This window comes from Ursus americanus, chromosome 28 (assembly GCF_024610735.1).
Source record: "Ursus americanus isolate L20-20 chromosome 28, mUrsAme1.1.p, whole genome shotgun sequence".
Taxonomy (NCBI): domain Eukaryota; kingdom Metazoa; phylum Chordata; class Mammalia; order Carnivora; family Ursidae; genus Ursus; species Ursus americanus.
In genome coordinates, this window is record NC_142154.1 from 20,169,614 (window position 1) to 20,189,817 (window position 20,204).

The 20,204-nt window shown below is 38.3% G+C and overlaps 1 protein-coding gene across 1 annotated transcript in view; it reads right to left on the bottom strand.

Annotated features, from left to right (window-relative positions):
- MCEE (methylmalonyl-CoA epimerase) overlaps positions 1-20,204 on the bottom strand; it is a 30,646-nt gene that overhangs the window by 7,076 nt on the left and 3,366 nt on the right. The window contains 2 exon segments of the mRNA XM_045795357.2: positions 12,753-12,902; positions 12,904-13,091. Of these exon segments, the coding sequence (XP_045651313.1) occupies positions 12,753-12,902; positions 12,904-13,091 (338 nt within the window).

Here is a 20,204-nt window from a genome sequence, read left to right on the forward strand (position 1 = left end):
GTTTGGACAAATGTATGACATGTACCCATCATTACGGTATCATACAAGGTATTTCACTATCCTAAAAATACTCTGTGCTCCGCTTATTCATCCTTTCCCCCACCCCCAACCCCTGGTAACCACTGATCTTTTTACTGTCTCCATAGTTTTGCCTTTTCCAGAATGTCATATAGTTAAATCACACAGTAGATACCCTTTTCAGATTGGCTTCTTTCACTAGTAATATGTATTTAAGATTCCTCCACGTCTTTTCATGGCTTGATAGCTTATTTCTTTTCAGTGTTGAAAAGAATCCAGTGTTCGGATGTACCAGTTTATTTACCCATTCACCTTCTGAAGGATCAGAGCAGCCTTTAATTTAGGACTGATTTTCCTCACGGATAAGGTAAAGTCCTTCTGAATACTTGACCCAATGTCCCATAAATCACAAGGACTTCCACTATGGTGGGTAAGAACACAAACTACTGCAGTTGGTGTAAGGATTGTCCGCTCCAATACTTTCAAAGGGTTCTACTCCCAACCTCAGGTACCTTCCTCATATGAATGCACTGCTCAATATGGGTTGATGTCTTACCTCAGATTGGTAATGTCTTTGTAGACATTTCGTCAATTATTGCTTCTGTTCTCTTTTCTCTCTCCTCTTTTTCTGGGATTCCAACTATAACCATAAAACCTTTGACCATGTTCTACATCTTTCCTATGATCTATTGGTTTTTTTTTTTCCCCCTCCATATTTCTTCCTCTTGATTTTGGGCTCTAGGCTCTAGAACTGTAAGAAGATAAATTTCTGCTGTTTTAAGCCACCAAGTTTGTGGTAATTTATTACGGCATCCCTAGGAAACAAATACAACCACTATATATTCATATTGAAATTGAACAATTAAATAAATGGATGGAAGATGGTGGAAGCCAAGTTTCTCACTGTTGGAACGGGCAGTTATGAACAAGCAAAGAAGGCTCCAGTGGTCCACATGGTAATGGATTAGAGTTAGAGACAACAGTATGAACTCATGAGTTCATGAGTATGTTATATATATATCGTGAAAGTTCTATCTGGTTATGTAAAGAAATATCTATTTATCCAACCATCTATCCATCCATCCACCCATACATCCAGTATATATACATATATGTCCTTGCTCTGTTAGCTCAAAAGGCCAAGAAACAATGACACTCCAGTAGCAACAAGCATATCCAGAGCCCAGATCCTCGTTTCTAATACCATTCTCCAGTAAAATGAACCAGGGCTCCTTGGAGAAATGTCTGGTTTTAGGCTAGGGCAGGGAATACAAATGGTAAGTCTGAGCATCTTACAGTGCCAGAAAGTAAGGAAGTGTTCCCACTTCCTCCCGGAAAACAAATAAACAAAAAGATGGGGTACATCAGAGACACAGAAGTCAATCTAAAGTGCCCTTTTGACACTGGAACAATCTGAGCAACAAAATAAAGTGATATTGAATTATAGCCCAAAGTATAAATACCTATAAGTCCTCACTGATATAGATGTCTCAATGAATAAGTAAATTATTGAATAACGAATAATTAAATAAATGGGGAAGAACAGACAAATCTTCCATTCAGGAAATTCCAAATAATTTATGAAATTATCAAAGAGATGGAGCACAACTCTCCATCCAGTGTTGGCCTCACACAGTGACTTCCTTCCCAAGTTCATATGATGGAGAAGGGGAAAAAAAGTGTAACTTCACAGTGGAAAAACATGATGACATTTCCTCAGGTAGTGAATAAAAGTTAATATCAATAGTAATAAGTCATGTTGATAATATGTATCCTTGATGTGATGTGACGAGAATGACATTTTACCTCTGTGGTCTTCCTCCCAAAAATCAATAACCCTAGTCTATCCAATCACGAGAAAAATCTCAATTGAGGGACTTTCCACAAAATAACTGACTGGTAATCCTCAAAAATATCAAAGTCATCAAAAACAAGGAAACTCTGAAACAGTGTCACAGGCAAGAGGAGCTTAAGGAGACATGATAACTAAATGTAATGTGGTATCCTAGATGGGATCCTAGAACAGAAAAAGGACACTGGGTAAAAACTAAGAAAATCTAAACACAGATTTTAGGTGATAATAAGGTATCGATTTGGTTCATTGACAAATATACTATACTAGTAAGAGGTTAATAATTTTTTATTAAAGGGCCTAAAGAGATTAACAACTGTTTGTAATAAGTGGACCTCGTTTGAGTCCTGATTAGAACAAGTCAATCTAGAGACATTTGTGAATCATCTAATAAATCTGCCTCATGGATTGTGTATGTGATGGTGACAAATGATTCATCATTAATTTTGATCAATATGATAACGTCATCACAGTTAATTTTTTAGAGACACAAACTACATAATGGTAAAATGACATGTTGTGAATGATTTTTAAATAGTTTAAGAAAAAAAAATAAAGCAATATGCCAAGATCTTGAAAACTGTTGAATCTGCATGATGGGAATATGGGCGTTCATTACATTATCTTTTTTTTCTACTTCTTGTATGTTTGAAAAAATTCATAACAGAATCGTGACTTTTTTCTAAGTGCCCTTTTGGTAACTTCTACTCAAAATATGATCATGGATGTTCTCATTATAGAACATTCTACCCAAGCACAAATATCTACAATTCTGATGTTGCATCTCATTTTTAGTATACTGCCTCTTCAATATCCCTTAATTCAATAAATACTTATAAGATTTAATAAGTTAGATTTATATTTTGAAAAAATGCCTACAATAACATAGACACTTAACAGGGCACTTTGGGTTGACTCCTGTGTCTCTGATGCCTACATTAACATTGCACTAGCATCTATTTCTATTTCTGTTACTATTTCTATTACTGATTTTGATTTTAAAGATCTTGTACCACATTCATCCTTCTGTTAGAGTGTTGCTATAAAATTTACAATTTTTCAGAAGTACTCTTAATATTTTGCTTGGCAGTAATAAAACAATGAAATAAAACTGTCTTAATATTCTGAATTGAATTTTCTGAATTGAAAGTAGATGCATTATATACTTTAAGATTATAAGAAATGCAAAGCAATTTGATTTGGGAAAATAAGTCTTTCCCCCTAAGGAATAAAAATAACACAGTCAATAATAACCCAGCTATGAAATTTTGCTTTTACAGTCCCTTGTACAATCACAGTTTGCATCTTATAACTCTGTATGACCTTGAATGCCATCAAGTGAAAATCTGGGCTATTTACCTCATCTTCTTATCAGCTTTTTTTTTTTTTTTTTTTTTTTTGGTAGTAGTGGTTGTGGGGGTTGTAGCTTGTGCCTGGAAATTTATTTTGATTTTCTCCTGTCATTGGTAAATTAAGAGTGCCAGTACTCCAAATAAAAGATGTCTGGACTGTCACAATCAGAATTCAGAATCTTCAGGTAAAGCTTATGCTCTCTTTGGTTCTAAACTGCCTCATCTGAAAAATGTCAATGCAGTCTTACTTGTTTGAAGACAAGGAGTTGGACTAAGTAACATCTTTTTAAAAATCTTAAGGTATGTAATTCTCAGTGACCAAACTTTATGAACAGTAGTGGGCTACTTAAAAAAATTTTTTTATTGAAGTATAATTAACACACAACATATTAATTTCAGGTATACAACTATATTGATTCAATAATTCTACATTGAGTAATGTACAGAATAATGTGTTTTCAATGGTGCATATTTTGACTACTTCCAAAAATATAGGCTTTTTACCCTATATAAAATTACAATGATCCTAACTGATATCAATAATGAATGAAATTTAATCCTCAAATTGACATAAATCCATGAAAACTAAAATAGAAAGAAAGTCTGGAGGAGGAGTTAAGATGGCGGAGGAGTAGGGACCCCTTTTTCAGCCAGTGCCCTGAGTCGAGCTGGATAGGTACCAGACCATCCTGAACATCCACGGAATCAGCATGAGACTCAGGAAGATACATCTGGATCTCTACAAATGAACATCTCCAGCGATGAGTATTGAGGTACGAAGTGGGGAGCTGTGAAACCGAGCACAGATATCGGAAGATAAACAGAAGGGGGAGGGAGCCGCCGCATTCGGGTGCCAGGAAGCGGTAGCCACCTGCACGGGGGAGCGGGCGGACTCGAGGACTGGCACCCGCGAGACAGCAGACTGAGACCGTGAGCCCAGGAACGCGCGACCAGTTTGAAAACCAGAGTTCTGGAGTGCCCCCCCGAACCACACTGAGACAGAGCTCCAGAGTGCACGGGGGTGGCTGGTGGATAGTGGCTGGTGGTGTTAGAAACACAAAGGACAGAGATGCGCCGACCCTGGAAGTGAGGGCTGGGATGCCAGCTGTGGGGCGCACATCCAGAGACGCTGCAGGGTTGAGCAGCACCAACAGAAACAGAGTTAAAGTGTCCAGAACATCAGTGGAGAACCATCTGCAATCCTTCTGTTCTGAGACAGAGGCTGAGAGTTGGCTACTGCTGCTCTGACTCTCAGAAGAGGCACAGCAAACCACCAGGGAAAGCCACCAGAGAACAAAAACCTGGAAATACCGGCTCACAGTGTGCCCATCCCCATCCCCCGTCCCAGGGGACACGGAGACTCTACCCAAACAGGGTTGCCTCAGTATCGGCGCGGCTGGCCCCTCCCCCAGAAGGCAGGCTGAAAAATCAAGAAGCCCACATCCCTAAGGTCCCTATAAAACAAGTGCACACTGCCTGGGTTCTGGTCAATAATTTGGGCTCTGGACAACCCCGCAACCTCTCCTCATCAGAATGACGAGAAGGAGAAATCCCCCCAGCAAAGAAAGGACAATGAGTCTGTGGCCTCTGCCACAGAACTAATGGATATGGATATAACCAAATTATCAGAAATGGAATTCAGAGTAACAATGGTCAAGATGATGTGTTGACTTGAAAAAAGTATTAACGAAAATGTTAATGAGAATATAGAATCTCTAAGGGTGGAAATGAGAGCAAATCTGGCAGAAATTAAAAATTCTATGAATCAAATGCAGTCAAAACTAGAGGCTCCGACGGCCAGGGTGAATGAGGCAGAAGAACGTATCGGCGAACTGGAGGATGGATTAGTAAAAGAGAAAGCTAAAATAGAAACTTAGCTCAAAAAAATCCAATCTCAAGAATGTAGGTTACGGGAGATTACTGACTCAATGAAATGTTCCAATGTCAGAATCATAGGCATCCCCGAGGGGGTGCAGCAAAACAGAGGTCTAGAAGAGATATTTGAACAAATTGTAGCTGAAAACTTCTCTAATCTAGCAAAGGAAACAAGCATTCGTGCCCAAGAGGCAGAGAGGACCCCTCCCAAGCACAACCACGACAAACCTACGCCACGTCACATCATAGTGCAATTCGCAAATATTAGATCCAAGGATACAGTATTGAAAGCGGCCAGGGCAAAGAAATCTCTCACGTACCAAGGCAAAGGTATCAGAATTACGTCAGACCTGTCTACACAGACCTGGAATGAGAGAAAGGGTTGGGGGGGGGCATTTTTAAAGTTCTTTCAGAGAAAAACATGTAGCCAAGGATCCTTTATCCAGCAAGGATGTCATTCAGAATTGATGGAAAGATAAAGACCTTCCAGAATCAACAGTCATTGACCAATTTCGTAACCACGAAACCAGCCCTACAGGAGATACTAAGGGGGGTTCTATAAAAGTAAAAAGGGCCCAAGAGTGATACAGAACAGAAAGTCATAATCTATAGAAACAAAGACTTTACAGGCAACATGGCATCATTAAAATCATATCTCTCAATAGTCAGTCTCAATGTAAATGGCCTAAATGCTCCCATAAAGCACCACAGGGTTGCAGATTGGATAAAAAGACATGACCCATCCATTTGCTGTCTACAAGAGACTCATTTTGAACCTAAAGATACATCCAGACTGAAAGTAAAGGGATGGAATACCATCTTTCACGCCAATGGACCTCAAAAGAAAGCTGGGGTAGCAATTCTCATATCAGACAGATTGGATTTTAAACTAAAAACTATAGTTAGAGATACAGAAGGGCACTATATTATTCTTAAAGGATGTATCCAACAAGTGGATATGACAATTATAAATATCTATGCCCCCAACAGGGGAGCAGCAAGATACACAAGCCAACTCTTAACCAGAATAAAGAGACATATAGATAAAAATACGTTAATAGTAGGGGACCTCAACACTCCACTATCAGAAACAGACAGAGCACCTAAGCAGAAAATCGACAAAGGAACAAGAGCTTTGAATGCCATACTCGATGAGTTGGACCTCATAGATATATATAGAACACTACACCCCAGAACCAAAGAATACTCATTCTATTCTAATGCCCATGGAACATTCTCAAGAATAGACCATGTTCTGGGTCACAAAACAGGTCTCAACCGATACCAAAAGGCTGAAATTATTCCCTGCATATTCTGAGACCACAATGCTTTGAAATTGGAACTCAACCACAAGGAAAAATTTGGAAGAAACTCAAACACTTGGATACTAAGAACCATCCTGCTGAAGAATGATTCGATAAACCAGGAAATCAAAAATCAATTTAAACAATTTATGGAGACCAATGAGAATGAAAACACAATGGTCCAAAACTGCAAAGGCAGTCCTAAGGGGAAAATACATAGCCATCCAAGCCTCACTCAAAAGAATAGAAAAATCTAAAATGCAGTTTTTATATTCTCACCTCAAGAAGCTGGAACAGCAACAGAGGAACAGGCCTAGTCCATGCACAAGAAAGCAGTTGATGAAGATTAGAGCAGAGATCAATGAATTAGAAACCAGGAGCACAGTAGAGCAGATCAACAGAACTAGAAGCTGGTTCTTTGAAAGAGTAAATAAAATTGACAAACCACTGGCAAGACTTATCCAGAATAGAGAAAGGACCCCAATTAATAAAATTATGAATGAAAAGGGAGAGGTCACAACCAACACCAACGAAATTGGAAGGATTATTAGAAACTTTAATCAACACCTTTATGCCAATAACTTAAGCAATCTGGAAGAGATGGAGGTCTTCCTGGAAACCTATAAACTACCAAGACTGAAACAGGAAGAAATTGATTTTTTAAACAGGCCAATTAATTATGCAGAGATTGAAACAGTGATAAAAAACCTTCCAAAAAACAAAACTCAAGGACCAGATGGTTTTCCCGGGGAATTCTACCAAACATTCAAAGAAGAAATAATATCTATTCTCCTAAAGCTATTTCAAAAAATAGAAACAGAAGGAAAGCTACTAAACTCATTCTATGAGGTCAATATTACCTTGATCCCCAAAACAGGCAAAGACCCTATCAAAAAGGAGAATTACAGACCAATTTCCCTAATGAATATGGACGCCAAAATTCTCAACAAGATCCTGGCTAATATTATCCAACAGTACATTAAAAGGATTATCCACCATAACCAAGTGGGATTCATCCCTGGGATGCAAGGGTAGTTCAACATTCGCAAATCTATCAGTGTCATAGACTTTATCAGCAAGAAAAAAGCCAAAAACCATATGATTCTCTCAATAGATGCAGAAAAAGCATTTGACAAAATACAGCATCCTTTCCTGATTAAAACCCTTCAGAGCGTAGGGATAGAGGGTACATTCCTCAATCTCATAAAAACCATCTATGAAAAGCCTACAGCAAATATCATTCTCAATGGGGAAAAGCTGGAAGCCTTTCCCTTAAGATCAGGAACACGACAAGGATGCCCACTCTCGCCACTATTATTCAACATAGTACTAGAAGTCCTTGCAACAGCAATCAGACAACTAAAAGGGATAAAAGGTAACCAAATCAGCAAAGAAAAAGTCAAACTGTCTCTCTTCGCAGATGACATGATACTCTATACGGAAAACCCAAAAGAAGCCACTCCCAAACTATTAGAAGTTATAGAGCAATTCAGTAATGTGGCGGGATACAAAATCAATGCTCAGAAATCAGTTGCATTTCTATACACGAATAATGAGACTGAAGAAAGAGAAATTAGGGAATCCATCCCATTTACAATAGCATCAAAAATCATACATTACCTTGGAATTAACTTAACCAGAGACGTAAAGGACCTATATTCTAGAAACTACAAATCACTCTTGAAAGACATTGAAGAAGACACAAAAAGATGGAAAAATATTCCATGCTCATGGATCGGAAGAATTAACATAGTTAAAATGTTCATGCTACCCAGAGCAATCTACACTTTCAATGCTATCCCGATCAAAATACCAATGACATTTTTCAAAGAACTGGAACAAATAGCCCTTAAATTTGTATGGAAACAGAAAAGGCCCCGAATTGCCAAGGAATTGTTGAAAAGGAAAAACAAAGCTGGGGGCATCACAATGCTGGATTTCAAGCTGTACTACAAAGCTGTGATCACATGGTACTGGCACAAAACAGACACATAGACCAATGGAACAGAATAGAGAACCCAGAAATGGACCCTCGGCTCTTTGGGCACCTAATCTTTGACAAAGCAGGAAAAAACATCTGGTGGGAAAAAGACAGTCTCTTCAATAAATGGTGCTGGGAAAATTGGACAGCTACATGCAAAAGAATGAAACTTGACCACTCTCTCACACCATACACAAAGATAAACTCCAAATGGATGAAAGACCTCGATGTGAGACAGGAATCCATCAAAATCCTAGAGGAGAACATAGGCAGCAACCTCTACGACATCAGCCACAGCAATCTTTTTCATGACACATCTCCAAAGGCAAGAGAAACAAAAGATAAAATGAACTTGTTGGACTTCATCAAGATCAAAAGCTTCTGCACAGCCAAGGAAACAGTCAAAAAAACTAAGAGGCAGCCCACGGAACGGGAGAATATATTTGCAAATGATACTACAGACTGGTATCCAAGATCTACAAAGAACTTCTAAAACTCAATACATAAGAAACAAATAAACAAATCATAAAATGGGCAGAAGATATGAACGGACACTTTTCCAACGAAGACATACAAATGGCTAACAGACACATGAAAAAATGTTCAAAATCATTAACCATCAGGGAAACTCAAATCAAAACCACACTAAGATACTACCTTACGCCAGTTAGAACGGCAAAAATTGACAAGGCAAGAAACAACAATTGTTGGAGAGGATGTGGAGAAAGGGGATCCCTCCTACATTGTTGGTGGGAATGCAAGTTGGTACAGCCACTCTGGAAAACAGTGTGGAGGTCCCTTTAAAAGTTAACAATTGAGCTACCCTATGACCCAGCCATTGCACTACTGGGTATTTACCCCAAAGATACAGACGTAGTGAAGAGAAGGGCCATATGCACCCCAATGTTCATAGCAGCTCTGTCCACAAGAGGTAAATCATGGAAGGAGCTGAGATGCCCTTCAACAGATGATTGGATTAAGAAGATGTGGTCCATATATACAATGGAATATTACTCAGCTATCAAAAAGAACGAGTTCTCAACATTTGCTGCAACATGGACGGCACTGGAGGAGATAATGCTAAGTGAAATAAATCAAGCAGAGAAAGACAATTATCATATGGTTTCTCTCATCTATGGATCATAAGAACTAGGAAGATCGGTAGGAGAAGAAAGGGATAAAGAAAGGGGGGGTAATCGGAAGGGGGAATGAAGCATGGGAGACTATGGACTCTGAGAAACTGAGGGCTTCAGAGGGGAGGGGGGTGGGGGAATGGGATAGGCTGGCGATGGGTAGTAAGGAGGGCACGTATTGCATGGTGCACTGGGTGTTATATGCAACTAATGAATCATCGAACTTTACATCAAAAAATAAAATTAAATTAAATTTTAAAAGAGCATATCAGAGTTCTTCAGTGCTTTTCTTCTGTTTACAATCAGTGGATTACAAGAAGAATAAACACTCACTTTGGGCTTTTCTGGGAAATATTTGTCATCATTTCTGTGCCACAATGTGATTTTTAGTTTAAGTGAATGAGGTCCATTAACATAGTCTAGACATCAAAAACAGAGTATCTGAATCTGCAGATATGGATTTAACATTTTAAAAGAAGGAAGGGCGTTAATAAATAAATGGCGATGAGCCATAATGCTATAGAAGATTGTGAGCATCTTCAGAAGACACATTTCTGAATGTTGCCTATCCCCCAAACAGGAAAAGCCAAAGTCACTGGTTTTTTAAATATCACCGTGTATGTGATATTTATCATTTTCTACTTAAGCAAGCACCCATCTTGAAGCTCCTTATATTTACAAAGGCTAGATAGGTTATTTCCTCAAGCATATGAGAATGCTGGTGGTTCCCACTTCTGGGTCTTTGAAAATAAAATCCCATCCCATCCCAGAGCTAGAATTAAGGATACTGCACCATGTACTGTTGATTACCTAAACTTTGCCCATGTCTTATAAGTAATTCCCTTACTAAACTCTCCTCGAATCACCCAGTTTAATATGCCATCCATTTCTTGCTGTTTCCCTAATCCTGTATCTGTGATTATAAGAATCATTAAATATGTCTTTACATTAAAAAAGAAAATTTACCCTGATATCTCAGTGGTTTCATTCAACAAAAATGTATTTGTTCAGGGATAGGCGAGGAATTCTGTTCTATCTGGTGAGTCAGGGAATCAAACCCCTGCATGTGATGATGACTTCATTTCACAGACTGCAGCAGCAGGCAACACTAACTCTCCCATGTTTCCATCCTACAACATATCTTCATTCAGAAAAAGTGTCATACTATTCTGGCAATACCACTTTTTAAAAAATTACCAACTGCAGCATAGATTGGCGGTTTCCCCTCTTCCGCCTTTTAATTATAGCAACAGCGCAAGTTTGAGCAGGTTACCTACTGCCTGACTACAGACTGCACTTGCAACCAAGAGTACCATGTGACTAAGCTCGGGTCAATGGGACATGAACAGGAGTGACATGTGTAATTTCTAGATCCTCTCTTAACCGGTATTTGCCCTGTATTCTCTCTCTGCCTTCCCTCCCCTCTGGGACACCTCACTTCTAGACTGAGAAGAGAAAAATAAAATCCATCTATCCATCTATCTAATTAAGCCACTTTATTTTTTACAGAAAGCAGAGAACAATGACAGGGGGTGTCATACTAACTTAGCAACTAACTTTTCACACCTCTTCTTATTACATACCTTCATTTTATACTGACATATTTTCATTTCCCCCTTTTAATCTGTACTTTTGAATTTGCTGTTACATTACTGAACTTCCACTGTTCTTTACTTAACTGAACTCTAACTCACATGGCAGCTTCCTTTGAAGGCCTGGGCTCTCTGATGTAGAACACAGACACTGTAGTGTGGGAGAGGGAAGAGTCAATTCAAAGGTTGATGATCCTGCTTCTCATCCTGGGGGCAGTGTCTTAGACAAACCCTCAGGTCCACTGAAATAAAGACCTGCAGCCAAAATTAACCTCCTAAAAAAAGGTTAAATATTAGGTTTGTTTAGCTCCTAACATGTTATGGCTCCCCTACCTCAGATTCCAAAACTTAGCCAATATAATGAAGGCAATCTGGCACCATGGCTAACAGTGCAGATCCTGGAATCAGAACAAATCTGTGTTGGCCCTCAGCCCGCCCACTAATTTGACTATGGGCAAGTTAACTGTCAAAGTTGAGTAGAACAGCTCATAGAGTAGCTGTGAAAATTAAGAAAATAGTACACACTGAGTCCTTCGTATACTGCCAGAGGATTCAATGTGAATTGTTAGTATAACTCTGTTCCTTTGCATATGCTATTCCCTCTGCCTGGAATACCTTTCCTCTCTCATTGATCTGAGGAATTCCTTCACATTCATTACAACTCATGCCCTGTGATGCCTTCTCACCTCCTCCACTGGCCAGGAGCAATCTTTCCCTTATTGATGTTACTGAGGAGACATGTATATTAATTCTGCTTTATCATAGGATACTGTAATTGCCTTTCTAAATAGCTGCCCCTCCTCACTGTCCGCATGGTCCGTTTCTTCTTCAATGCTGAAGTTCACTACTCAGTGGAGTACACATTGTAGGTTCTCAAATATGATTGCAAAATGAACTGAATAAATCTTTGAATTCACTCTAGAATCAACCCCCTTCTCTACTAGATTAGGAATGAGGCCTACCAATTAATTATGCCAGTCTTTCTATCAAAAGAATTGTCCTATCAAAATAATTTAAACTGAAGCATAATTAGTTTCGCTGACATTACAAAAGGCAGTTATCTGAACATGAATATCTACAGATACAAGCTCTCTAATGAGAATGTTCTTGTCTAACATTTCAAGTTTTTCGTGGGAACTGTAAGCAGATGCAATTGAAAGGTCTTAAAAATCACAGTAATTGAAAATGTATTGCCTTTGTAATAAGGAACAAGTTATTTGAATTTTAAGGATAGAAAATAATCATAAGAATACTTAGCATGTATATGGAAATTCTTACTCTATAAAGTCTTTTCACCTTCTTCTTCTAATTGCCTTGTGATAGTGAAAACAGCTGTATTCCTATTACATGCAAGGTTATGTATAATCAATAAATACTAAATACAAATCTGTTTTGGCCAGCTTTGGTGGCCTTTGTTGTGGCCGTTAAATCCAGACTTCAATAAAATATATTATTATTAATTATTTAGTTTTCTAGAGGGAAAGAGAGTATATCTATGGATCCATCTTTGAGTGAGACCAGTATTACCATTCCCTTTAAAGAACTTAATACCAATTTCTGATGACAGTGACAATATGTAGTCTTAAAGAGTAAAAGATACTTTGTAAAAGAGAAATTTGAAACACCAAACATTGAAATAAAATACCTCAATGCAGATATGATGCATTCCTCCAGCCTTGTTTTTCTGCAGAAAACCTTCAATTGGACTGTCATTTCCCAATGGATGCAGCAGCTCCATCTTGGTGTTTCCCAGGTTGACAAAAACAACAGACACTCCATGCTCAGGAATAGGGACCCGCCTCACTTACTTGGGCCCCCAGAACATTCTGATAAAATGCCTTGGCTTTTTCCAAGTCCGGCACTGCAATTGCTACATGATTGAGTCGACCCAGGTTCCACACAGGACCTGCCACTTGAAGCGAGGACTGTGATGTGGAAAAAGTACTTGCTTTTGGAACCGGAGTCTGAAGTTTGGAAAAAAGCCCTGGAAAATGGAACAGCCATTGATATCCTTTTTTTGAGAACTAACGCATTTATAAAATTATTTTTTAAAAAACTAAATGCATAATACACATAAAAATCATTTATATACCTATTCTGGTTTTAATTACTGAAATTAAATCAGGGAGATAAATGGAAAAACTATGTCAAAATTACTCTGCTCTGAAACAACTGCCTGGAATCAAAAAATTAATTCTGAGCTTTTTAGATTTAAAACAAAGATGGCATTTTTCATGATAATTTCTATTTACTGATAACACCTAAATGATAACAGCACAGCATTAAGAATTACTTGCTATTCTCTGCATTTCGCAAGAGGTAAGTTTGAATGTGACAGTGAAACAACACACATTTAATGATGAGAACAAGCAATTTTCTTCCCTACCTATAACCAATTTTTTGTCTTATAGTAATATGTATTAAAGTCATGACTGTTAACAGTGCTTTTTAATGTGATTTTTTTTTAATGATTACAAAGGAAAATATCTCATTGTTTGGGAGAAAAACAAGCAAAGATTAAGAGGGTCCTTAAACTTGTGAGAATTTCCTCTGAGACCAGATTTTTAAAAACTGTTTCTTTTTATAATTTTGAAGAATTAGAAGCAGAACTGCTCCTGAATATGAAGAAATCTCTTTCACTTCGAAATGGAAGAGACCTAAAATGTGTTTTCCCTGTGGATTACTGTATCCCCAGTCCCAAGACACTGGATTTTAAGAGCCAGATTCTCCCCAGAATGAAAATTATATACATAGATGAGGTCTAAAAATAATCTTATAAAACTACATCACTTAATAAAAAAGGTTCAAAATAGCAAATAGAAGAACACATATTCTAAACAATTAGATTTAGCTCTTAATGGAAAATACAATAAACAGTACTTAGTATCACAGAGCTCTGGTTAACAAATAATTAATTCCCCTTTACTGAAATTATTGATAATGAGGAAATTAAAGTGACACTACTTAAGACCACAAACCTTGTGGGGAAAGGCAGTCTCACATGTGTAGTCTTCCAACCCCCACTCAACCGCATAAGGATGAAAACTTCCTTACCAACAGATAAAGAGTCCACACGCCTGTGCAGGGCTTATCACAGGGCTTATCAGTGAATGCTCTTTTGTCTCAGCTTAAAGTATGTGTGTGTCATAGCAGTCCTCTGCGGAGAGGGGACAGCAAAGAGCAGTGTGCATAGGTAAACTGAGCTACACTGGCCACTGGGAAAGACTCACTGGCAATGGTGGGCCAACACCCACTATTAAAGATAATCTTGCTTGGTCTCCTTTCTATTTACGTAAAGCACTGTTCCATCTACTGCTTGTTTTCTTTGAAGACTCTGACACCAAGACACAATGGGGAGAAGTGTTTAGAGTCCTCCCCTGGGATTGATAACCAGTGTATGGTACTGCTTGACAAACACGATGCATCATAGTTCAGTAGAAGGCAAAATTCAGCCTAAGATAGTCTTCTGCTATGCTCGAGCCTGTATTACTGATTACGGAAATACCCAAAGGTTGTCATTAACAATAGGTTGACACAGCTCAGTTCTATGGACTCACTGTATTTTATAATTCGAGTGTATTCCAAACTAGTATACACATATATAAATGTACAATTGAAAGTAAATTTCATGAAAAGCATGCCTAATCCTCAATAGATGTGATGTGCTCTGATATTTTTCTACTCTGTTGTATTTTATTTCAGTTTAAAAAAAAATTCTGGTACTACCCACTAAATATCTATCTTCCCAAGTTTGTTGTAAAGATTAGATATTTGGTATAAAAAATATAATACAGTGTCAGACATACATAACAGGTGCACAATAAATCCAGCCATTCTCACTGTTACTGATTTACAATGGTCATTTGCTCACTGAGCGTTATGCAGGGTAATCTGTGGAGACCAAGAAACTATCTCGAAAGCATGGCGGTAGTGAATTTTAAAAATGTTAACAACCAACAAAATCATTGGTCAAACTGCTCTACTGCTCTTCCCTTCTTTCCTTGCAACTCTTAATCTGTGCATTTTGCAAGGAAAGTTCAATACAAAATGTATTTGTATTAAAAAAAAACATTGTAGGTAAGGCCAATGATCTTTAGAGTAAAATGCACATCAAAAGAAGTCGTTTGCTCTGTGAAATCTTAACGGTATGTCAAATACTGAGCCTAGGTATTTCTGAATTCTCCTTATCGGTGTTATCTCTACAAGAGATGGGGCAGCTGGTGGTTCTGTGGCAGGCATCCTATTACTAGCTATGGAACATATAGAAATATCATAGGAACAAATTACAAGATGTGCAAGTGAAGGTGAAGTTTTATATACTGTTCCAGTTTGTTGGGGGACATTCGAAAACCTCTGACACTGGGAAGGAAGCCCAAGCAACTCATGTTATTAGAAGCCTCCCTGTAGTCTACCTTTCTCCATAACCACCTTATCATTTGGAAATGGGAGAAGAGGAAAGAGTTATTAGAATGACTGGTTCTTTTTCAATGGAGCACAAAATCTTCATTATATGTTAAGAAAATAGAAAGATAATAACATCCTTATATAATGTAAAAGTCAAGGCTTTGTGGTTACAGGTTTATCTTAACTCTAGAAATGTAAACTAGCTTGAGAAAAGAAATATCACTTTATTAGTTTTATCTGGTCTCTAGGAATAGAACAAAAATAAACCCAGTGATACTGGTGAGAATTCAATAATTCAACTTTTTTAAAATGAAGGGTTAAGAGGAGCACCTGGGTGACTCAGCTGGTAGAGCATGAGGCTCTTGACCTCGGGGTCATGAGGTCGAGCCCCACACTGGGTGTAGAGATTACTTAAATAAATAAACTTAAAAAAAAATGAAGGGTTAAGAACATAAAAAGCGCCAAAAAGTACATAAGATACCAGTATCATTAGCCATTAGGGAAAGGCTAATCAAAAACACAACAGGATACCACTTCACACCCACAACTAAAAGTGTTGATGAGAATGTGGAAAAACTGGAATCCTTGTACATTGCTGGTAAGAATGTAAAATGATAGAGCTGCCATGAAACAGTCTGGAAAACTCAAAAAGTTATTACACAATTAGCATGTGATTCAGAAATTCCACTCCTAAGTACCTAAAATAATTGAAAACATGTACTCAAACAAAAACTTGTACACAAATTTTCATGACAGCACTATTCCCAATAGCTATGGAAAATGATTCATATTTGTACAGTGGAATATCATCCATACAGTGGATATGAAGCAATGATACAACATGGATGAACCTTGAAAACACTCTATTAAGTGACAGCAGTCAGACATAAAAGGTCGTATGTTATGTGACTCCATTTATAGGAAGTATCCAAAATGGGTAAGTCATAGAGACAAGAAGCAGGATAGTGGTTGCCAAGGGCTGGACGGAGGAGCGAAGGGGGATTGATTGCTTAACTGGCAAGAGATTTCCCTTTGGGGTGATGAAAATGTCTCGGAATTAAATAAAGATTATGGTTGCACAACATGGTGAATGTAATAAATGCTGCTAAACTGTACATCTTAAAATGTGACGTTATGGAATTACCTTAAAACAACGACGACGACGACAACAACAACAACAACAACAACAACAACAACAACAACAACGGAGTGACTTTAGTTAAAAATCTAAAGTGAAATCCTGTAGATCAAGCAAACTGAGGCAGGAAACATGGACTAAAGGGGTACTGTGATATAGATCCTTATAGGTACTTAATAAAAAAGAGTTCTGAAAAGTTTGCTGTGAACATTTAAAAAATTATACTTTCTCCTTTGCCTTTGGCAACAAAAGATATTTTTAATTCAGGTTGCCCTCTGACTGGTAGGAATTCACAATTCTAGTTTAGGTTTCTCTGCCTCCTATCTCAGAAAGGTACAAGTGCAATACTTTGAACTCCATAATGTGTAATTTGTGACTATTCCACATAGTTTCACAATAAACTACATTATATAAATACGTGAATAAATGTATCAAATATTTGAAAACAGGAGTGTTGGAGCGCCTGGGTGGCTCCGTCAGTTAAGCGGCTGATTCGATTTTGGCTCAGGTCACAATCTTAAGAGTGGTGAGATCAAGCCCCATGTTGAGCTCTGCACTCAGTGCCTGACTCTGCTTGGGATTTTCTCCCTCTCTCTCCTTCTGCCCCTCCCCTCTGCTTGGGTGTGCATGCTCTCTCAGGCTCTCTCTCTCAAATAAATAAATCTTTAAAAAATAAAAACAGGAGTGTTAAAACCCAACGGGATTGCAAAGATGAGTATCTACAGATTTAAGAACAAACAACTTCCACAAATCAGGAATCTGATATATAAGAAATAGATATGTTACCAAAGCTGATATGTTACCAAAGCTGATCTCTGATTCCCATCTTTCCCTCAATATTGGCTCTTACTAAATATTTTCAGTGCCTTGGCTTAAAAATAACATTGCATTTCCTTCCATCCAGATTGCATTTATGTCGGACCAGTCTTTTCAAACACTGGCTCCAAATAAGTAAAGGCTTAGCTGCAAGGGTCTATACTCAAATGCATTAAAGGTACTTACTGTTTAAAAGAAATTTTATGTTAAATTTGTACATAAAGTGTCACAAAATTGCGAAAAGTCACTTGTAATAAGGTCTTCCTTTTCTCCTCTCCTACCGATTTAAAAAATTTTTTTTTGTTTTTTAAAGATTTTATTTATTTATTTGACAGAGAGAGAGAACACAAGCAGGGGCAGCAGCAGACAGAGGGAGAAGGAGGCTCCCCGCAGAGCAGGGAGCCTGATGTGGGACTCGATCCCAGGACCCCGGGATCATGACCTGAGCTGAAGATAGACACTTAACCATCTGAGCCACCCAGGGAAGAAGGAAGGGGGGGTAAACAGAAGGGGGAATGAAGCATGAGAGACTATGGACTCTGGGAAACAAACTGAGGGCTTCAGAGGGGAGGGGGGTGGGGGACTGGGATAGGCCGGTGATGGGTATTAAGGAGGGCACACATTGCATGGTGCACTGGGTGTTATACACAAGTAATGAATCAGGGAACTTTACATCGAAAACTAGGGATGTACTGTATGGTGACTAACATAACATAATAAAAAAATACTATAAAAAAATAAATAAGGTCTTCCTAACTTCTTGATATAATTTCCATACTATAAGTTTCCCTCATTTGAAGTGTACAATTCAATGTTTTCTTATATATTTGCAAAATTGTACAAACTTTACATAATCTAATTTTAGCACATGTAATAAGTTTTTAAGTCTGAACTTTTGTATATCTTGTTTGAGGAGACATAACATACTTAGCCATTCATGAGAAGTGCCTTCAAGTTGTTTAGTAAGAAGCCCATTTGTTTTCAGCATTCAACCAGTGGATTGCCAGCACCAAATACATATTTTCAACCTGTTTAAAACTCTGGCAGGGGGTGCCTGGGTGGCTCAGTCGGTTAAGCGTTTGCCTTTAGCTCAGGCCATGATTCCAGGGTCCTGGGATCGAGCCCCTGCTCGATGGGGAGCTTTCTTCTCCCTCTCCCTCTGCCTGCCACTCTGCCTACTTGTACTCTCTCACCCCCTCTCTCTGTCAAATAAGTAAATAAATAAATAAAACTTTGGTAGGAATAATTTTTTACTCATCACAGTTAGTAAACAGACTGTATTTTTGTTTCCCCACTTATACATGACTCCATAATAAAAGTAAATCTCTCCTCACAGTCCTATAATTTGGCTACTGTTGTCTCCTAACAGGATCATCTTCTATTTTCAAAACCACCTTTTTTCATGAAGTCAATCCTTTGCAAGCCAAACTGGAATCTATTGTGTGTGCTTAACAGGATTCATTTTTCTGAGCTTCTCCTGTTCTTCTGCGAAGTACTATGTTCCTTGAAGGCGGGGTCATAACAAGATTGCCACATTATCCAGCAAACCCACTTCTGGGTATATATCCAAAAGAACTGAAAATAGGATTTCAAAGAGATATTTATATATCCATGTTTATAGATGTATTATTTACAATAGCCAAAATCTGGAAATAACCTAAGTGTCCATTGACAGATGAAAAGATAAAATGTGGCGTACACATATAATGGACTATTATTCAGCCTTAAAAAGGAATGGAGTTCTGACACATGGTACATCATGGATGAACTTTATTTTTTATTTTTATTTTTTAAAGAATTTATTTATTTATTTGACAGAGAGAGAGAGCCAGCGAGAGAGGGAACACAAGCAGGGGGAGTGGGAGAGGAAGAAGCAGGCTCCTAGCAGAGGAGCCTGTGTGGGGCTCGATCCCAGAACGCTGGGATCATGCCCTGAGCCGAAGGCAGATGCTTAACGACTGCACCACCCAGGTGCCCCATGGATGAACTTTAAAAACATGCTAAGAGAAACAGCCACTCACCAAAGGACAAATATTGTATAGATCCACATATGTACAGTACCTGGAGTAGTCAAATTCATAGAAAGTGGAATAGTGGTTACCAGGGACTGGGGGTAGAGGATAATGGGGGTTATTGGTTTTTTGTTTTGTTTTGTTTTTTTAAAGATTTTTATTTATTCATTCGACAGAGAGAGAGACAGCCAGAGAGAGAGGGAACACAAGCAGGGGGAGTGGGAGAGTAGAAACAGCCTCCCAGTCGAGGAGCCCAATGTGGGGCTCGATCCCAGACCGCCAGGATCACACCCTGAGCTGAAGGCAGACGCTTAACAACTGAGCCACCCAGGCGCCCCAATGGGGGTTATTGTTAAATGGGTATAGAGGTTCAGGTTGGGATGATGAAAAGTTATGGAGATGGATGGTGGTGATGGCTGTACAATATGAATATACAGTTGACTCTTGAACAAAATGGGGGGTTAAGAGTGCTGACCCTCAACACAGTCAAAAATCCACATATAACTTTCGACTATCACAGATTGTAACTGTTGACCAGAAGTCTTACTGATAACATTAACAGTCAATTAACACATATTTTGCACGTTATATGTAATATATATGCTATATTCTTACAATAAAGTAAGCTAGAGAAAAGAAAATGTTAAGAAAATCATAAGAGAAAATATATCTACAGTACTTTACTGCAAAGTTGTGAGTATACTTGGATCCATGCAGTTCAAACCTG